Source organism: Lutjanus erythropterus, chromosome 2 (assembly GCF_056507025.1).
Source record: "Lutjanus erythropterus isolate fLutEry1 chromosome 2, fLutEry1.hap2, whole genome shotgun sequence".
Lineage (NCBI taxonomy): Eukaryota > Metazoa > Chordata > Actinopteri > Lutjaniformes > Lutjanidae > Lutjanus > Lutjanus erythropterus.
The window spans coordinates 6,793,844-6,815,759 of record NC_139318.1 but is presented as its reverse complement, the minus strand read 5'-3'; the positions used below and the strand labels follow the sequence as shown (position 1 = coordinate 6,815,759).

At 40.1% G+C, this 21,916-nt stretch overlaps 1 protein-coding gene across 1 annotated transcript in view; it reads left to right on the top strand.

The window, feature by feature from the left end:
• The window catches only part of epha8 (eph receptor A8), a 205,845-nt gene that overhangs the window by 136,140 nt on the left and 47,789 nt on the right, over positions 1-21,916 (top strand). Inside the window, exons 7-8 of the mRNA XM_084727044.1 lie at positions 17,770-17,925; positions 18,104-18,523. Of these exons, the coding sequence (XP_084583170.1) occupies positions 17,770-17,925; positions 18,104-18,523 (576 nt within the window). The remainder of the gene's footprint in view (positions 1-17,769; positions 17,926-18,103; positions 18,524-21,916) is intronic.

Below are 21,916 nucleotides of genomic sequence, written 5' to 3'. Positions count from 1 at the left end.
TTTAATATTCAAAGAACATACAAAATATTTTTTTTCACCAATAACGGTTGCACTTTTTTCCTGTGTTGTCCTTTGATCCCAACATAAACAAGGTGAACCCATCTATCTATCCTCCTTAATGCACCCCTAACCAGCCCCATCCATCCTCCCCCCTAGGGTTATCCATCTCCATGCACCTGGACGTAACGCAGAGTAAATCAGGCTTACCTCAAATTGGAAGGGGACACCTTCGTTTAAAGGGCGCAGTGGGTTGAGGCAGAGCGACAATCCAGCTGTTAGTATCTGGACTAGCTGTGTAAGAGGAGGGACAATGTGGATGGTGAGTGTCCCATTTCCACAGCTGATCTCAGTGACACGTTCATCCATCACTCAGACAGCTTCAGCGGCTCGTTAGTGGCTTCATGTGCTCCCCTGGGAAACAGCTAAGGAGCCTTTGGCTAACTTTGTCACTGGATTTGCGAGCGCGCGCACTTCTTTACAAGGTCGATGCTGCGCGAGGTCTAGGACGTGAGGACTGGATGTGTTCTTGAAGCGCTTGTAGAACTTTTAGATCTGCTCTTGTTGACAGATAAGTTGAAGGATACATTATAAGTAATATTTGTGATACTTTGTGAATATATATGTCTGCATTTCTGCAGTAGGTAGACAGGAAGCACAACAAAATCAGGTTCCAAAGATTAAGCAAATAAGTCTGCTGACATGACACGACACGAAAAAGTGACGCCTAGTTTTACATGCCATTTTGCACATCAACCCATCTGTCGTCCGATTTCTCCTCTAACTCCAGGTTGATTTGTTGAAGCACAAAGAACAAAAAACAAGACTGTTTTGTGGCTGCAGATTTTTAAAATGGTGGCTGAAATAAAACACTGAGAATATTCAATCAATCAGAAAAACTGCAAGCCCTGCCATGAAGCACAATCAAGGACGTTTTGGGTGAAAAAATAATTCCCAGAACTTAATTTAGACCCTGGTCCCTGTGGTGGAAAAGGTTTCTAGCCCCCCAAAGTTCCTGTAGTGGAAACATGCCTTTTGCAACATATTGTTTATCATCATTTTCAATGAAAACAAAACACTGTGGCACATAGGAGATGAGTGAATTGGTTAAATAGCATGAGCTGCAGTACCCACCACAAACAGATAAAGGAAATTGAAACCTCACATACTGCCTATATTGTGTCTGGCAACCTGGGTTGTAGTTCTCAAGTTCAGTATTGAGTCCTGTCCTGAAACATATTTCTATTATCTCTTACTTGGCCTGGTCTCACCTATTATTATTTTCTTGTCTTTCTTGCCCTGTCTTGCTGGCTGCTCTAGCAGCAGGCTGGAGAGGCTGCTTTACTGTCAGCACCACACTGAGAGGCAAAAAAAAAAAATCTTTAATATTACATGGACTGTTCTGCACCATCATTTCAGGTCAATATCCATAGGTTAGGTGAGGATTTATGTTCATCTCAGATGATTCTGCACCTCAGGACTTAGGATTCAGTGCCAGTGGTCATTGCAGTAGCGTGCTCTTGATGTACCTGTAGCGTGGCGGTGGGGACTTTGGGATGTAGATGGGCAGCATGTGTCCTATCACAGATTTGGAATTAACATTAACTGTAAGTGCGATCTTGGTTACCTTAAAAGTCTAATATGTAAGAATCTGAAGCAATTCACACGTATTAATCACTTTGTATTGTCCATGTGTGAATTGATTGTAATGTAACTTAAAAAATAGACAAAAAAAACAGCCTGTAGACGGTAGATCTCCGTAAAGCAGCTTTTTGGAAAATCCAACGAATGTGTGAGTTCATGTATACTCAGTAGAGCCTTCTTTTTCCCTCCTCTATTCAGCACCAACAAGACAGTGCACAACACTTACTAACGTTAGCTTAATAGAGTCCACTAACGTCAACAAATGACACTTACTCATTTATTATCCCTTACATAACATCATAAATATGTTACAACACTGCTATAACTTTTAAGCAACATACATTCAGCAAGCAATTCATTAACATTACATGACGGGCCAGCACGAAACCGAGGCAGGCACGGCTCAGATAGATTGTCCATTTATTTCTGACTCAGACAATTACATTTACATTCATTGTAGAAATTGTGTGCTAGAGAAAAGGGAGCTGATTAAGGAGCTGACAGCAAATTCTCCGGTGGAACGTTAATGCGGGAACTTGGCAGCAACAACACAGGGCACTCTGTCCAGCAGTTAAAGTCGCTGTGACAACACTGTCAATGGCAGGGAAATAATAATTGTTATTGACAGGGCGCTACCATGGCGATCTGCCATGTTGCTTCCAGGGCGACCTTCCCAGCTCCACGTCCCTGGCTCTACAAAAAAAAACAAGATAACTTCAAAACAGTAGTCTAAAAACCAACAGGTGATGTCACGGAGGCTACATCCACTTCTCCATTGTGACATTAGACGTAATAATAATTTTTACATCATTATTCTTATTTTTATGCGTGGTGCAGTGGTTAGCACTGTCGCCTCATAGCAAGAAGGCTCTGGGTTTGAATCTGTTGGGGGGGGGGCTGGGGAGTTTGTGGCTGGGGCAGGACCTTTCTGTGCAGAGTTTGCATGTTGTCCTCGTGTCCACATGGGTTCTCTCTGGGTACTCCAGCTTCCTCCCACTGTACATGATGCAGCATAATAGGTTGATTGATAACTCTAAACTGAATATGAGCGTGAGTGGTTGTGTGTCTCTATGTGTCAGCCCTGCAATGAACTGGCCACTTGTCCAGTGTCAGCTTCGAGTCGACCCCCACGACCTTTCAGGATAAGCAGTTATGGACAATGGAATGGATGGAAATATTCTAATTTTGATTGCAAAACATGTCAAAATGACTGATTATTTTGCAGGAATCTGTACCAAATGAAGATGTCTCAAGTCTGTAGAGTCTGATGTGTAGGACAGACCATCTCTGCCTTCATTTAAACATTTTTTTAACAGAAATTTTGCCTTGAATATTGCACCTCCAGCAATTTGAAAATTGCAGAAAGCCATATTGTGATTTCAATATTTTTTTTATTAGTTGTGCAGCCCTGCTACATATGCCATAAAAACATAAAAAAGTAAGAAAGAAAAAATAGACTGCGGGTTGGCAGGAGCAGTGAAAAAAAAAAGACTTCTTGGCATTTTGTTTTTACAAATCAGCCTTAGGGTAAGCAAAAGAAAGTGGACCAAAAAGCACAACCTCCACTGGAAAGCCATTAAGAAATGACAAATAACTAATGGAGTCAAAACAGCAGAGTACAGTTAATTGATGGGCATGCAACCATCACAACATGCTATGGTTATGCATCTGTGATATAATTTATCCACTATTTTGACCATTTTAGGAGACTTTCAACAACCACAATGTCTGAACGTTACTTACACATTTTTCCACAGAAGACCAGCAGATTGTTTTTCACTCATTATTTTGATTTTACTGTTTCATTTTTTGCAGATTTCTGGATTTACTAAAGCGTACCCTTGAAGCAGAGCAGGCTCAGAGCCAGCACTGTACACTGAATGTGAGCTTTCAGCAGCCAACCCAGGTTTGCACTTAAGACCCCCCTGCTCCCCTCCGCCGCTCCCCGCTCCTCCCTCAGTCTCCTCACGCGTGGGACGATGATGTGCTTTCTCCAGCTTCCCCCTTTTTTTCCAATGTATTTATTTACCCACTTATACAGGGAATAAATCAAGGTCAGCACACAATGCCACACGCGGCTATTAAGATTCATTGTAATGCAAATTCTCCTGTAGCGAGTGCACTGCATTGACAGGTACTGACACGGCGGGCAGCACGCAAACAGCCACACGTGAACACACACAAAGACACACACATTTACCAACTTACAGATTCTGTAAACTGTTTACCTAAAGGAGGCGCCTGAACAGAGAAGTACGTGTCTCTTCACACCACTGCTCCGTCTCTTTGCCATCGATTTCCATCACGATTTTTCTCATAGCCCATTTTCAGCCACATCATATCCCTACCTCTGAAGAGTTCTCTGCTCATCGGTATTATCAAATATCATTATACAGTCAATTCAAATTTAAAATCCCTAAATAATGCTAAAAAATGCTGTTCTGATGGCCATGCAGGCTTTAAATTGCTAACTATTTACTTCACTGATCTGTTGCATACTGTTCAAGAACATTTTAAAGTTTTGTTTAAACACAGAACATGCTTCGTAAGATCCAGTCAACTGTCCAAGAACTTTACTGTCTTCAGGTTAATGAAACAGAGATGCAGTGATTTTGCTAGTCACAGCAAAACAAGCAAGCATTCAAGTAAGACAAAGTTAAGTAACTAAACGGATTACATACTGTAGACCTCACTGGAGCTAAATAAGCTTGGTTTTGGCCTCTCTTAGGGAGATTCAGACCTAAAGATTCAGTCAAACCAATGCGAGGATTATGCGTCATGCAAGAACTTGAACTTGACTTTTTGAGAACTTGAATTGTCTTTCAGATACAAACAGGTGCAGTCATTGATCCTTGCTGTAAAGGGGCGTTTTTTTGTTTTGTTTTTCCTTTCTTTAAATATCTTCATATCGAGACAGTCCAACTCATTTAATACAACATTAACAGCACTAATTTTTCCCATTCTTGGCTTCAGAAGATCCTTTAGTTCCACTGCTGACACTGTTAAAATGACAGATTTTTTAACAGCAGAAATGACATATACAATCATATGCTTCCTGTGATTGGTTCAAATTGGGTTCACACCAGAAATGAACTGCTCAGAACTGACTTGACAGTCGTCCAAGATGCCTCTTTGAAAGTGGACCAGAGAGCGGCTGATTGGTCCACACCAGAGTTCAGGTCTGGCATTCACATCAACCCAAACAAACATCACCAAGAGGGTAAACACTCTGAGGTTCGGTTCAACCGAACTTAACAAGGCTAGTGTGAACCTGCCTGCCTTGAACCTGTCGTGAGAGTGACTGTATTTAAAAAACAAAAAACAACACATGTACCACAATAACACTTCCTGCAACACAATCAAATACAGCTTAACTGTCAGGATGCAGTGGTATGTAGCACTGTTAAACATAAATACTCCATCGTCAAATGTCATGATTAAATGTCATGATTTACATGCTGCAGTTTTTCTATCATACATTTTTCACATTCCTGTAACAAGAGAGGTCTCAATCCATGGCTGGAATATCCCAACAACGTCCCTGGGGCAAAAAATGTGCTGTTAAAGCCATATCCACTGCTTCATTATATGCACAAACCCAATACTCCTATGCTGTAGCAATGCCTAGGTTCAGTTTACTGTCTCAGTTATTTAATTAAACACAACTTATACTTTATATTGTGCTCATAGTGCATCTTCCCAAACTAAGTCAAAGACCCCACAGGGCCCATCCACAAGACAGGACCAAAAGATAAGGTGATAAAAGCTTAACTGATTTAGTTCCTGGTTTAAAATGTTATTACCTAACTTATTGTGCATAAATTTCTACTTGAGATTTGAATGCCTCATGACAGGAAATCAGCTTTGTCTTGAACAAGTATTCTTGCGTTAAAATATCTGCTGATACTGAGCTCTATCCAACATTTATTTTCACATATTTAGAAATTGCATTCATTTCCTTTATGTAATGCTGCTGAACAGTGCAGTGCAGTAGACAGTAGACGTGCATTCAACTGCAAGTGTCCAACAGCTGCATATTTATGCATTAAATGACTAGTGTGTAGGATTTAGTGGCATCTAGTGGTGAGCTTGCAGATTGTAAACACCTCGTCCCACCTTCCCCTTCCAAGCACTGCTGGAAAAGCTAGGTTGGCCATGAAACTCATGCAAAAGCAGAAGGTCATCTCTAGAGTCTGTGTTTGGTTTTTCCACTCTGGGCTACTGTAGAAACGGTGCAACATAATGGCCTCCATAGATGAGGACTTGCGGGCTCTGTAGTTATAAACTGCTTGTTCTAGGGTAAAGAAAACTCTTATTTTCAGGTGATTCTACGCTAATGAAAACATGCATGTGAATTGCATTCAGTTTCTGACATATTCTGCTAATAATTACCCCTAAATTTTAACACTGTGTACCTTTAACTTGTTTAAAACCTTTGAAAAATAGATTTCTACATGTGTACTACAAGAATACTACCTGAGAACAATGTTCCTTGGCAGGAATCAAATGCGTCTTACCCATCAAGATTCACTTATATGTAGTGTTGTTAAAGATCGACATCCATCATCATGTCATTGATATCTTGGTGGAATTATTGTAAATAAATAAGCCCATAGTGGAGAAGGTGGCTACTATCTCAATCAAGTTGTATCAGTGGACTTTTAATTCTGCTGCAGAGGATGTGTGTTTGATTTAATATAAGATACTACCAGTTATTTTTCTATCAGACTTTTTCCACATTCCTGGAAGACTTCTGCAGATGTCACAGTCCATGATTGGATTAACCCAATAGGATCCCTGGGGCAAAAATATGCCACTGGGGCCCTAGCAACTGCTTCATTATATGCCTCAAAACAAATAAACCAATAGTCCTCACCTGCAAAACTACCTGGCTCCAAGTTTACTGTGTGTCAGTTAGTTTTCGGTGATTTTAATTAAACACATCTTTATGTTGTGCTTATGGTGCATCTTCCTAAATTAAATCAAAGACTTTGCCACAGGGCTTCTCTACAAGGCAGGGCCAAAAGACGAGGTGTTAAACTTTAATTGATTTAGTTCTTGGCTAAAAGTCTTATGTACAACTATAAAAACTTTATTACGTAACTTACATTTCTCTCAAGATTTGAGGGCCCCATGACAGTAATTCAGCTTTGTCCCAAACAAGTATTCTTACAGTAAAACATCTGCTAATACTGAGCTCTATCCAACATGTATTTTTGACATTTCTATAAATTGCATTTATTTCCTGAATGTGATACTGCTGCACAGTACAGTAGACACTCCTACAAGTAATATAGAATTGCATAAAAGGACCAGTTTGTATGATTTAGCAGTGTTTAGCTGTTAGCTTGCAGATTGCAAAATCACCTTGCCTCCCCGTCCCCTTCCAAACATGTAGGAGAACCTACAGAGGCTGCAAAAAGCCATAGCTAGAGTCAGTGTTTGGTTTGTCTGTTCTGGGCTACTGTAGTCACATGGCAGTGGAGTGTAAGCAATGTACACAGTTTGACATAGTACATATTAACCAGTGGTGGTGGTGGTGCAGTGGTTAGCACTGCTGCCTCACAGCAAGAAGGTTCTAAGTTTGAATCCCCCACCCAGCTGTTAGGGCTGGGGTGTTTGTGGCTAGGGCAGGACGTTTCAGTGTGGAGTTTGTATGTTCTCGCCAACTCCATGCAGGTTCTCTTTGGGTACTTTAGTTTCCTCCCACAGTCCAAAGACATGCAGGTTAATTCATGACTCTGAACTGCCCATAGGTGCATGTGAGCCTTCAAGGACATAAAAATAGTCATAATAATAATGCTGATAGGGACATCATACAGTCATTATGATTTAAATTAGTGTTTTAGTGGAGATCTGTTCTATTACTACTGCTACTACAACTACCATTACATTTATAGTGTCAGTTTTTGTAGGAGCGGTCCTTTGTTTTTTGCTCCAATAAAAAAAGAAACATAAAAAGAAAAGAGAGCGCAACATGGTGGACACTTGCAAAAGGACCCACTTCCTCTATATGAAGTGGTGTGGATCCTCTATATATAAAGGGCTCACTCTAAGGCAACAAAAACACAACAGTTATTATTATAGGTGATTATATTCCACTTCAGCTACATTCTGCCAATAACTCTCTGTAAATCTTACACACGGGACCTTTAAGTGCTACAAACATTGCTTTTAGCTGCATTGTATGAAATGTAAAGGGATTATCAAGAGAAAAATGACCTTAGTCTAAATGTGTCAGACAACTGCCTAGAATCCTTCGATCACTTTGTCTTTTGATGATAATGGCAAAATTTGTATTAATCCCATTTAATCTTAATAGTTTCTGTGTCCAGAGGACCAGACGAGCAGCACATCAGAGGTGAAGTGAAAGGTTATCACAGCTGCCTTCTTCTCCTCTCTTGCCTTTGCATATTCACCTGTGTGTTGATGAATTCATGTTGCATGTGGTTACTGTGGCTGCATCAGACACCCCGCGTGTATGTTTGTGTGTGTTCTGCATTATCATAACCTTTGCGCGCGTGTGTGTATACGAGCGAGTGTGTGTGTGTGTGTGTAGAACTCCTGGTGAATCTGTCAGAGACTTCAAAGCGCTCGCCGCCTCTCTCCTTGATGAACGAGCTGTTCCGATGTTTATCGTGACCTGCTTTTCAACTCAGGGGCTTCACAAAAAACATCAAGGGATGGAGGGATTAACGGGATAAAAAAAAAAGGAGGAAGAGAAAACAGTCTGGGATAAATATCGCAAATAGAAATAGTTTCTGGCTTCTGTGGGGGCCCTGACAGTGAGAGAAAAGAGCACTATCGCCCCCAGTCTGTTTATCTATAGTCATACACATACTGTAGTGTGTTTGTGTGACTGTGTGTGTGTGTGTGTGTGTGTGTGTGTGTGTACGTACATATCTGAGCATCTGCTCTGTGTTTTACATTATCAGCACTTGTGCAGGTGTGTGTGTGGGTGTGTTTATGTAATGTGTTGCATATTTTGAGGCTAAAGTTAATTCTCTGTTATAATTTCCACAGCTTTAAATGCTATAGCTTTAACCCCTGTAAAGATAATGCAAATCAATTAAAGGCTCAATTTCCTGTAGTGCTTAATGTCGCTTAAAGATTAAGACAGTGACACCGGTTTGACACCGCGCTGGTACCGTGGAAGCTTCAGCATGTGGCACTGTAGATAGTGAGATGAAATACAGAATAGAATTTGGCAGCATTATAAAAAAAGAGCCATTTTGAGATGCCTGCCAGACCAATGTTAAGACATGTAAAAACAATCTGCATTAAATATATTAGGTTTTTTGCTTTAATGTTAATCAAAAATGTTCAACAACCTGGTGGGAGATAACTCAGGCCTCCCCATGGTTCAGTTACACTCAAATCCAGTCACTTAAAGCTGGGGTAGGCAGTTTATTTTTGCCGTTGTTGGACAAAAATTCCATAACAACCCGTCATCATAATGTAACTTGAATGATCTGAGCAAACAAACCTAGACTTCTGTGTCTGTTTTTCATACTTAAGAAAAGTCTAGCCTTTTATGGGTGACTGGCAAATCACAGTAACCAACTGTGCAGACAGTTGATTGTTGAGTCCAGGTCGCCAAATACCGGTTGGTAGCTTGGTACCCAAAGCATCAGTGTTTGATAGCCTGGGAATGAGACTCAACAATAAACACTTAATTTGAAGATTTGTGCATAAGTCATTACACCGTCATAACCATGTAATGACACCTGTCATAGCCACGTAATAACAGCTGTCATGAACATGAAGGGTCTTTATGAATGTTTATTAGATTGACGATGGCCAGTTTAACGGGGAATACAGTACCAAGGTGGTTTTCTTTCTGGCTTTGGCTTCAGCCAATTAGGTGGCTACCTCCACAGCTAACCATGCTAACTAGCTAATGCAGCTACAGATAACAGTAAACAGCATAGACTATAAACTAGCTAACTGCAATAGTAATCTAGTTCATCTGTCCATCAAGTAACTCTGTAAGCTAAATCATCTTGGTACTGTACTCTGTTACAGAACTGGCCCTACAATAACATCCTTATGACAAGGTCAAGAAAAACATTCATTACATACTTATAATGGGGTCATGACAGCCAATGTCAAAACCCATCACATATGACTAAAGCTAAGCAGTAAGCTAAACAGTTTCTTTAAGTTTGATCATGTCATGACAGGTTATGTTTTCTTGGTTAATGTCAAGTTGTCATAACAGACATTTTTGTCTTGTTTAATGTCAGGTTGTCATAACAAAGATGTTATGAAGCTTTCAGAATTGACCAAATGACACTTAGTGGCAACGGTGATAAACACTCATGAAGACTCCTTCATGTTCATAGCAGGTGTCATGTGTTGGTTATGACAGTGTAATGACAGTCTTATGCATGCACCTTCAAATAAAGTGTTATGCAGCTATCTTCCTCCAGAATGACTCACTGCAGCTTTAACTCAGCCAAATGAAAAAAAAGTGTTAAATTTAAAAGTGGAGGTAAAACTAGTTCATGTCTGCGTGTTCAGAAATTACCCTTATAACAATCTTGAGATCCAGAATGTTAATAGCCTAGCTCAGTCATCTGAAAGATTAAAGTGAGCTAACAATATAATATGTGCTGATGGAACTGATGAAATCGACAAGAAGCTGTCTGACTTTGAATACAAAATTTTACCAGGCGTTTAAAATATAATGTACACTTTTATCAATCTGATAACATTCAGATTTCACCAGCTAGCTACCAACAGCTGCCATTAGCATTAACAATACTATTTAAGCACGTCCATGCTACTCTCAAGTCATGAAGGCCATAATTATTTATATACAGCTGAGAGGGGAAAAAATACATTGATCAATTTGTGATTTTTTTTTTTCTTTTATGATGGCTTGTGCAGGTTATCTAGAGGCATGCACTTTGGTCACATTGCCACATTGCTAACAAGCAGGATGGCATCCCCCCCTCAAACTTTATAATTCTATGTTGGAGATAAAGGGATTTTCTGTCCACTTTCTGCTATCAGTTGCTAAAGTGTCAAGAAACTGCTGGTAAAATGGCTGCAAAGCCACCATTGCTAACAATTACCTCTAAATAAAAAAAAAAGCTATGTTATGTTACTTTTCTGCAGTAAAACATCTAAAAACATTACAACCATCCAGCCTTCATCAATGTGTGCCACCTTTATCATCTGCGCAGCACAAGAAAGGAAAGCTTGACAGACGTAGCAACAGTAACTAAGGAGGGCAGGGCTTAGCAAAGGGTCAGTTTGGGTAAATATCATGGGTTATTGGATGAGCGCTGTGAATTTAGCATGTTTGTTCTGTTTATATTTGTGGTAACACTCCCAAAAGTCAGTTAGGGAATGTATTACATGGAAGAAGCTTTCTTTTAAGACACTACTTTCTCACATACAGAACAGTAGCGATCCCTGTTTGCCGCTGACATCTCAGGATAAATAACTACTGTAGCACATTCAGGCTCCAGAATCAACTTTTTGGCACATTTCCTGGACTTCTGTGTAAATTCTTGAATTCTTGTCGTAGCCAAAGTGTGCAGTGCAAACACGGCAGGTCCCACCGGGTTTGTAGGCATGTCAACTCGATGTCTGCAAATGAAAGCCAGACATTTTTGTCTCAACACAGGATTCCTTTGGTAAACAGTGGAAGGAAGCTGAGCTGGTAAATTCTTTTCTGCAAGCTGCTCCCAGATACAGCTCACCTTATACCTGCTGATACCGGCTCTCGCTGCTCGAGCTCAGAGTTCCCAGCTCTGGATAGTGTCATGCAAATCCATTATGTATTGATGGTTTGGAAACTTAAAGCACCCTCTGAGTGCCACTGAATTTTCCATGTCATTCAAAATATTTATTAGTTACACGCATGAAATCACCATAATTACATTAAAATATTACGTACAAAAACATCAATAACAAAGAATTTCTTAGATCTTTCTTGTCACATCCCAAGAAAGTAAGAGAGTTAGAGTTTCTCAGCATTTTTAGCCTTTAATCGTCCTTGCTTTCTCACAGAAGTCTCATGTCGGCCTCTGGTAACATCAATAGTGCAGGCGCTCTAACTGATGCAGATTTTTAGTTGTATCAGGAGAAACAGCATTCACATAACAAACACACAACACATGTCTCTATCTACATGTCACTCTAAATGAAAGCATGTATCATCAGCAGAAAGGAAAGAGATATTTTTAGAAGTGGTGCTGACAACCATAAGAGGTCATGGTTTGTTAAATTGTGAATCATAAGTGATGGGGATTAAATTATGTAATCTAGCTAACAGGGGGAGGCCCTGTTAGTGAATTTACATTAAAATCTGACTTATCTTGCTTATTGCAGATGAATACATTTAAAATGTGAGAGTCATTTAAAACTGGCCGTGTTAATTTTAATATTCTTGTATTGTAATTGCAGTTTGAACCATGAGTGGCTTCAGCTCTTTATGATGTTGAGTCTTTTGCTCATAGATCACTATTTCAAATGTCAGTTAATTACTATAACTTCCACTGCAAAAACAATTTTAAAACAAACTCTTCATATCAAAACGTTCTAATAGACTTTTAAAAAGAGAGATTCATTTCTAAAAGTAGAGGATTTAATGATTTTTAAAGTGGAGGGTCTGTTTGCACTCAAATGACAATAGTTAAATCATGGCTGTTTTTCAACTATGTACACCCAGGCCCTAGTTAAATGAATGAATTGAATGGGACACAGGACTATATGCTAATTATCTTTAAGATTCTTTTTTTTTATTCTTTTCAGTTTTCAGTTGCAATTTAGTTAGGTATAGGCAACAAAGCTACTTGGTTAGATTTAGGGGAAAATGGTTTGTCTCTGCCATTCACATGTAAGTAGCCACACTGGCTATTTACACTCCAAGGTGTAAATAGCATTGTTGTTTACAGACACTTTGATGCTTGTCTCTGCCATGTACAATCAGGTATAAGTAGCCACATTGGCTATTTACACCTCAGGTGAAAATGGCATTGTTTAGAGACACCTTGATGCTTGTCTCTGCCTTGTACAATTAGGTGTGAATAGCCACGTTAGCTATTTACACCCCAGACTATTTCCACCCAAGGTGTAAATAGCATTGTTGTTTTCAAACTCTTTTATGCTTGTCTCTGCCATGCTAGGCCATGTCAATAGCCAATGTGGCTATTCCACCCTGTGTGTAAATAGCATTGTTGTTTACAGACACCTTGACATGCTAGGCCATGTACATAGCCACACTGGCTATTTACACTTTAAGTGTAAATATTTACACTGCAGCTGTACATAGCATTGCTGTTTACAAACACTTTTATGTTTGTTTCTACCATGCTAGGTCATATACAATGTTTGTAAATAGCCAATGTGGCTATTCCACAGTGGGTGCAAATAGCATAGCTGGTTACTGAGACCTGAGTGCAAATAGCATCTACCTAAAAAAAACACTATAACACATAAGTAAAATGTAAAATGAAACCTGAACAGTTGTAGCATTGCTTAAATATTGTTTCTAGGTATATCTTCAAAACAGTTGAACACTGTAGTTGATCAAATATGAAACAGAATCTGCCCTTCAGATATTACCTGACAGTATCATACTGTAGCTCATCTGAGTGCATCCGTGTGATTTTATATTTATAAGCTTGTGGTGACTTCTTCTTGTGTCACCTCCCAAAGAAAAGCTGTGACAGGGATGTTTGACCACAGGAAGTCGGTAGAGGTATCACACACAAAAAGGTGCCAAAACCTTTGCAATGTTTTTCTTAAATTATGAATTATCATGCTCAGAGACATTCAGGTGGACTAGACACCTCTTCAGTGCTGACCCTGTCCATGTAAGACCGGCGCTCACGTGTCCTTATGCAAAAGAAAAAAGCCACTTATGTGTTTTGTAAGCAATACATTTAAAAGTGTAATTTTTCAGTGTCACTTGTTTTTGTTTTACAACAGAATGTTTTCTATTTTGAATTTGTTTGCTTCAGTTTGCACAGAAAAGATAATTCTCTTTTTCCTTCCCCCCCACAGCGTCTCATAAAAATAGTTCCTCTTTTCTGTATTTATTTTAATTTTGGAGGCAAACAATGCAGTGTTTTTATCCATCCATGTTGTTTTTTCTGGCTTTCTCCATCTCAATTGTGTACATCTGTCAAATTTTACTTATGCATAATGTGAGTTGACTTCCCACTAGGGTCTGACTGCTTGGCAATGGCACCCTGGTGAACACTCCCACAAACTGCTAGTGCTTGCAGTGAGGGATCATGTGTGGGTGGATGAAGGGGAGGTGATTGGTACCACTTTACAATAACACTACCCTTACAAATGATTCACAGATTCCAATTAGGTCACTAATTAGTCAACACTTTATAAATGAGTAATAAGCTGTTACAACACATTAGATAAAAAGGGCAGCAGTGACCACATTTATGTGCACTGTTAAGCCTCAGAGCTCATTGCTTTCTTACTTTGTCTTCTCCATCAGCAGCATTTAGCTTCATCGCCTATTTGTTAACAAGTTAACAAGCATTTAACCACCGACAGAAATTCTTAATAGTCAAAATGTTTCATTTGGCATCACATTATCATATCAAATTACAAGATGGTTGGTATCTTTTCATCAGGACCGAATTCCAGGTGTGGCACTGTTTGTAATCTTCGAGTACTTGGTATACTGATCGCCCAATCTTGGTCATCAATACATGGTGACACTTTCCAATAAGGCTCCTTTTGCCAGTTAAAAATGTAAGTTGTTAGTAATATTAAATAGCAGTAAGCAGTCCCTGCATCTTGCCAAATAGTGAGCTCACATTGAAAACTTGTTTCACCCATTTGAGAATTGGTACAGATCATGTTTTACCAAAAAAATACCAACGCTCTAAATCCAATTTTGGTGTAATTTTATTCTTTAAGGATTTATTTCCATGAATTATATACCGGTCATGCATAACATTATGATCACCTGCCTAATATTGTGTTGGTCCCCCTTTTGCTGCCAAAACAGCCCTGATCTGGCGAGACATGGACTCCACTAGACCCCTAAAGGTGTGCTGTGGTATCTGGCACCAAGATGTTAGCAGCAGATCCTTTAAGTCCTGTAAGCTGCGAGGTGGGGCCTCCATGGATCAGACTTGTTTGTCCAGCACATCCCACAGATGCTCGATTTGATTGAGATCTGGAGAATTTGGAGGCCAAGTCAACACCTCAAACTCGTTGTTGTGCTCCTTTAAACCATTCTTGAACCATTTGTGCTTTGTGTCACGGTACATTATCCTGCTGAAAGAGGCCACAGCCATCAGTGAATACCGTTTCCATGAAAGGGTGAACATGGTCTGCAGCAAAGCTTAGGTAGGTGGTACATGTCAAAGTAACATCTACATGGATGGCAGGACCCAAGGTTTCCCAGCAGAACATTGCCCAAAGCATCACACTGCCACCTTCTTCCATCGCTCCGTGGTCCAGTTCTGATGCTCACGTGTCCATTGTTGGCACTTTTGGTGGTGCACAGGGGTGAACATGGACACCCTGACTGGTCTGCAGCTATGCAGCTCCATACACAACAAACTGTGATGCACTGTGTATTCTGACACCTTTCTATCAGAACCAGCATTAACTTCTTCAGCAGTTTGAGTAACAGTAGCTCGTCTGTTGGATCAGACCACACAGGCCAGCCTTCACTCCCCACATGCATCAGTGAGTCTTGGTTGTCCATGACCCTGTTGCCGGTTCACCACTGTTCCTTCCTTGGACCACTTTTGATAGATCCTGACCACTGCAGACCAGGAACACCACACGCTTTTGGAGATGCTCTGACTCAGTCGACTAGCCATCACAATATTTTGATTAAAACTATGCTGTGAAATGAAAAAATGTACATAAAACATCAACGCCATCAGATTTTCCATCTTGCAGAGTAGTAGGCCAACTTCTTACTGATTACATTTTTTATTAAATGTTAATAAAAAATGTAATCACTCAGAGGTTGGCCCATTACAAGGTTTAACAGCCAAGAGTTTGATATTTTAACATGTATTTTCCAGCATAATTGAAGAATAAAAATCCCCTTAAAAATACCCTTTTGTCCAAATTCTCAAGAATGAATGGTTTATATTTAATTATCATTGAGTTATAAAATGTTTACAACCTAATTAATAACCTAATTCTAAACCAGCTATGAAGAATTTACAGGGGTAGTCTTATTGTAAAGTGGTACTGGTAGGTCTTTCATGGATGATATGAAACTTCACACACTTTATGGTTTAAATAGTCACATTTTTTTAAATGAAAAACGCTTCATGAGGGTAATAACTACAGCGTGTTCCAATGTACAATTAGCTCTAAAAGGCTGTGAAAAATTCAGCCTATCAAATTCAAACACCATTATGCAGGATATGATCAAATCTAATCTCATGGTTAAATTGCACATCCAGGGCGTGTGTGTGTGTGTGTGTGTGTGTGTGTGTGTGTGTGTGTGCAGCCATGGTGAATATTTGCATGTTTACTTTTCAGGTACAAGCACGAGGAGGTTTTATTTCTTTTTCAGATGCATCTAAAAATGCCTCAGTTGGTAATCCAGAATATATTCTAAGACTTCACTTTGTTATAATTTCACTCATGTTGGTTATCCAATTTCATGGTTTCTTTCAGCACCTTTGAAGTCTAAGCACCTAAAATGGTCCTTGTATAAACTTAACAAGGGGAGGTTAGAAAAACACTGTGTCTGTAAACTAACACTCAGCATTCTGGAGGAAAGCATAAATTACAGAGCGAGGAAGAGCAAACACGAGCACGCCGGTGTCTGCCGCCGCCGCCGCTCTCTGAGTGTGTGCGAGGTTTACCCCTGCCCCATTTACCATAGCAGAAGCCTATTAACCGCTTGGAAAGAGAATATATTTATCAGCGCCCCCTCCATTATTAATCAGCGCGGAGTTAAAAGTGAATATGTATCAGAGGAGCTGAATGAGGTTGAAACACGGTCTGGATTCGGAGGGTCTCACTGGGAGTATCAACAGTGCAGAGCCTTTTCAGCCCAAATATGAGCAGAAAGAAGTATGACTTTCATCTCCCCTGCTCAGCGGTCTCTACGGTTACAAGGCCTGTAATTATACATAGATATGGTGGGGGGGGGGGGGGTGATGTCCTGAAATGAATGCTTTGGAGGGGATGACACAGTTTATGAAAAAGTTGAAACTTGCGTTGACATGCATGACTTGCTACGCTCTTAGAAAAAAAGGGTTCTTCCTGAGGTTCTACCTGGAGCCAGTTGCTTCTGAAGAACCTCAAGTGTTCTTTGTAAGATGAAGGGTTCCATTAAAAACTCTTTTCATCCAAAAAAAAACTTCTTTGGAAGATAGAGTTCTTCAACAGCTGTTGAAATCCTTGAAGAACTGTTTTGCCAATGGTTCTTTGTGCCATAATATAAATGGGTTCTCAGTAGAACCCCCTGGGTGGGCCCTAGATGAAACCCTTGGAATATAAGTAGGTTTTCAGTAGAAACTTCTTGGGGCATTCATAACAAAACCCTTGGTATATAAAAGGGTTCTTGGTAGAACCCCCTGGGTGGTTTCTAGATGAAAACCTTAGAATGCAAAGAGGTTCTGGATAGAACCCCCTGGGTGGGTTCTAAACAAAACCCTTTGAACATAAAAGGTTTCTCAGTAGAACCCCCTAATGCTTTTAGATTAAAAAAAGAAAACCCCTAGAATGTAAACGTGTTCTCAATAGAACCCCTGGATGGGCTTTAAATGAAACCCTTACAATATAAAAAGGTTCTTAGAAGAAGTCCCTTGGTGGGTTCTAAATAAAATCCTCTGAATATAAAAAGGTTCTCAGTAGAAGCCCCTGGGTGGGTTCTACATAAATCGCTTGGAATGGATTTATATTGAGTTCTAGGTAGAACTCTCTGAAAGGGTTCCAAGTGGAAAATTTATTAAAGGTTCTACCAGGAACCAAAAAGGAAGACTAATGCTTTATGGTTCTAGTTAGAACCTTTATTTAGTAAAGTAAATAGGAGGGTGATTCATGCCTGTCTGGCTGCACTCTTCTCTCAGTTTTATCATGGTTGGAGTGATTACGGAGCACGGAGCCCCGTCCCTGCCAGCTCTCTATTTACTCTATTTATTCTCCCTCTCTCCGCAGCCTGTGAGGTGGGTTTCTATAAGCCGGTGGCGGGCGACGGCCTGTGCGGTAAATGTCCTCAACACAGCCACTCAGAGACCAGAGCTGCCCTCTCCTGCCCCTGCGACTCCAACTACTATCGAGCAGCAGATGACACACCAGCGGCTCCATGCTCCCGTAAGCACAAACACACGGTACACAAGATCACCTAATCCCATGGGCAAGAACACGCACACACCTGGCACACGGCAGCTAGGGAATGATGTGGTGAACTTATCTATGCCTCAAAAAATCCAATTTACTTTTTTAGACAGTGATCAAACCTGTGAATGAACTCCATCTTTCTTTTCTCCAGGCCCTCCATCTGCTCCCGTGAACGTCATCTCCTCGGTCAATGGGACGTCTGTGAATTTAGAGTGGGATCGCCCTCTGGATACCGGAGGTCGCAGTGACCTGCAGTACAGCGTGTTGTGTCTGAAATGCTCAGGGGAAGGAGGGCCCTGCGAGAGCTGCGCGTCCTCCCCGGGAGGCACTACCGGAGCGAAGGCGGGGGCGAGCATCGGGGCCGGAGGGGGAGGGATGGTGGAGCGTTCGGGCACCACAGCGGTTCGGTTCGTCCCCCGCCAGACCGGTTTGACGGAGGCCTGGGTGACAGTGCTCAACCTGGTGGCTCACACCAACTACTCCTTCCGCATTCTGGCAATGAACGCAGTGACACACCTGAGCAATGAGCCGTCACCTTACGCCGTGGTCAACATCACAACGAACCAGGCAGGTAGGGTTCAGGACATACACTTTCTCATCATGAAGACTTTGGTGCATGGCACAGACAGGCCTTTTACTCTATGCAACGTAATGACCCCTAATAAAACATGTATCCTCTGTCCTGGGTTCTGCTTTTTTTTCTTGGAAATATATTCCAGCGCTGCTCAGGAAGTGATACTTAACCGAGTTAGAGGTGCTCTCAGGGTGACGAAAATCTTGTTAGCAGAGGCAACATGACTTCAGTAGAGCAGGATATATATGTTTAGCTTATCACTGCAAGGAAGTTTGGTTTGATATACGAGTTATATTCTGCTTATACGTGTATGCGATTCTGTTAAAGCTATAAGCCCCAAGTGGTCACGGTTTACAGTGATTTAAGAACAGCTAAGGGGGCACGATGGGGACCCCAAACCCCCTTAGCTGTTCTAAAATCACTGTAAACTACAACCTTGCATGGCTTATAACTATTATACTACAAACACTTGGCAAAGTTTCATCAAATAAACACATAGGAACAACACATGCAAAATATATCTATTTAATTATTTTATTTAAATAATATTTCTGTCAAGCAATGTAGTTTTTCAGCTTCATTTAGCAGAATAAAAGTAAAAATGGTTTAATTAACAATAATAATGAGTAATAAACCTTAACTAACAGTTAACTGAGAGTTAACTAATGTGCCTAGTAATAACTTACTAACTACAGTATTAATCCATTATTCATTATGTAATAGTTTATAAAGATGCTATTAACATTCATTAATACCATACTAAGCATTAACGGACAGCTAATTAGCACATAGCAAGTATTTAGAAACTGTTAAATATCTCTTAACATTTTTTAAATTTTTATATGTTAATTAGGGTACTAACTAATATTAGTGTATATACAGTTGATAAAAATGTTCACATGTATATAACAAAGTTCACAGCTAAGCCATTTCATGAAGAGGGGTTACGGTTAGGGTCATAATTGTCCATTTACTCGTCCTTCCTCCCACTTGTGACTTATTTTTTGTAAAGTCTGACATCAGTGGACACAATACACATACAAATCTTAATTAAAAATTTTAACAAGCATACATTATACTAATATTAGTTAGTACCCTAATTCACATTAAACCTTTGATAAATGTTAACAAGAGATATTTAAAAGTTAATTAATGCTTATTACAGTGCTAATTAAGTGTCCGTTATCTTTAAAAAATATTTAATAAAATATGAATTAATACCATAGTTAACATGAACACATTAGTAAATGATTATTATTACTATTAGCTAACTATTAATTAACTGTTATTAAAGTTTATTACTACAGGAACTAATGTTAATTAATGGATCCTTATTGTAAAAAGTTACTGAAAATATAGTGCAGGCAACTGATAACATAAGCAGAGGTGGGTGAAGATAATAGGCTTCAAATAAAATTATACTAGCTAGCTAAAGTCACATTTTTAATGTACGATCAGTTGGTGGTGTAGTTTGTCTGCCTTGGATGGAGATAAAAGGCCGGTGGGTTGGGTAGCAACGAGACATATTTCTCAGACAAAGCAACAGGACACAGTGGGTTCCCTGTCTGCTCAAACGTAAATCCCTGTAGACCTTCTTTGTTTTTGTCACTGGCGGATCATTGATGTTAAGCCCTGCAAACATAACTGCTGAAATCATAGGGTTCCCTGTCCCGTTTTTCAGTGGCATATACATATCAGAGAGCCCATTTCAGCTCCATTTTGCTGATTGTTTTAAATCAATAGCCACACCTTTGTCTTCACACAGCCAGGTCTGTCAATATTGTGACAATGTGAAAGTCTCTGGTAGTGATGAACCTACAGAGAATTATCACCTGAATCTACAGCTTCCCCTCTGCTTCACGGAAATTTATAGTGAATTCTAGCTCGTTGTTTCACTGTTCAACACTCAACTTGACTGGTTCACTCTCACCGTTCTCATAGCATAATTTTTAGGAGTAGCTGTTATCACTGAAAAAAACACAACCAAATACTGGAGAGGCCCAACCAAACGCTACATTAATGCATTTAATTTTCACTTAAAAAACGAAATCCCACCCCTGGTGTTGAACTCTTTTACCGCCGTCATCAGTCAACCTCCTACTGAAGGTGTGGCATTAATTTAATGAGACTGACATTCAAAAGTCATTACGTGCAAACATGAAAGAAAGCCATTATCAGGGCCACTAATTCCATTCTTGTTCGTCCCAAAACTACACTCTCTTACTATAGATGCTACTGCATCAAACTGCCCTCCCTGAACAAGCATCTTTCACATTAGGAATGACAACTTGTAAAGAGCTGCTGGTAACATGGCAACTATTGTGGCACTCATCAAAACTTTGAGAACCTCACAGTAAAAAAAAAAAAGCCTATATCTTTAGACGTGTCAGAGGTTGGCTGTATTGGCTGTGGTCACTCTGCTGTTCATACCATGCAACTGCAATGTCCTCGGTTCCAATCATTCACTGTAAATTACGAAGAGAAATAAGTCATGTTTGAAAAATAAAAGATAAAGTTTGCCCTTGGGCATGTTGGTGTCTGACTTGCAGCCACATCAGGAGTTTTTGAATCCAGCCTTGGCCCTTCATCACACGTCTTCCTCTTCACCTCTTGCTGTCTTACTGTCAAATTTCGCAAAAGTTCCAAAATAACAATCTTTGAAAGAAATGTGCTGTCTCAACCACATTTTGTGCTGATAATGAAAAGCAGGTTGTGGCACACACACACTTTGTTTCCATGAGGACTAGTTGGAATCGCTGCCACTGTCAGCAAACACTACTTATGTCCAACTCTTAACACTTCTGCGCTCCATACTAACTCTATAAACACAACTAATTCTACAGACTTTATCTGCATTCTGATTAGTGCTGCAGTAATCAGTTGTAATAACCCTGCCATTGATTGGTTGAGAAGTATGACCTGAACTCCAGTCAACTTTTTAAAGTTAGAAAAAGTTAGTATTTTTCCTGAGGGGCTTATTTCTGTCACTCCTGCTGCCAGTCCTCATTTACTTTGATGTAGAAAAGTTCCCAGCAGATTGAACACACTGGAATAGAGTGAACACAGCCAATAAATCAAAGGATTGATTGATAGTAGGGGGTTTTACTGTTGAAAGGGCAAATTTGTGTTGATTTTTGGTCAATGACTCCCTGCCATCAAAGGCAGTGCCACCCATAGAGAGTTTCCAATAGACCTTAGAGTAGAATAGAAGAGATGGGAGGCCACTGAGATCAGCGAATTAAATAAAATGTTGGACAGACGAGATCGATGTGGTCATCTTCCTACAGCAAGTGGACCACTCTGGCTTTAAATTGGAACTTTGCCGCATCTCTGACCTCAGCATTTTATAGATGGCTCCCTGATTCGCCCACATAGGGTAAGGTAAACCTT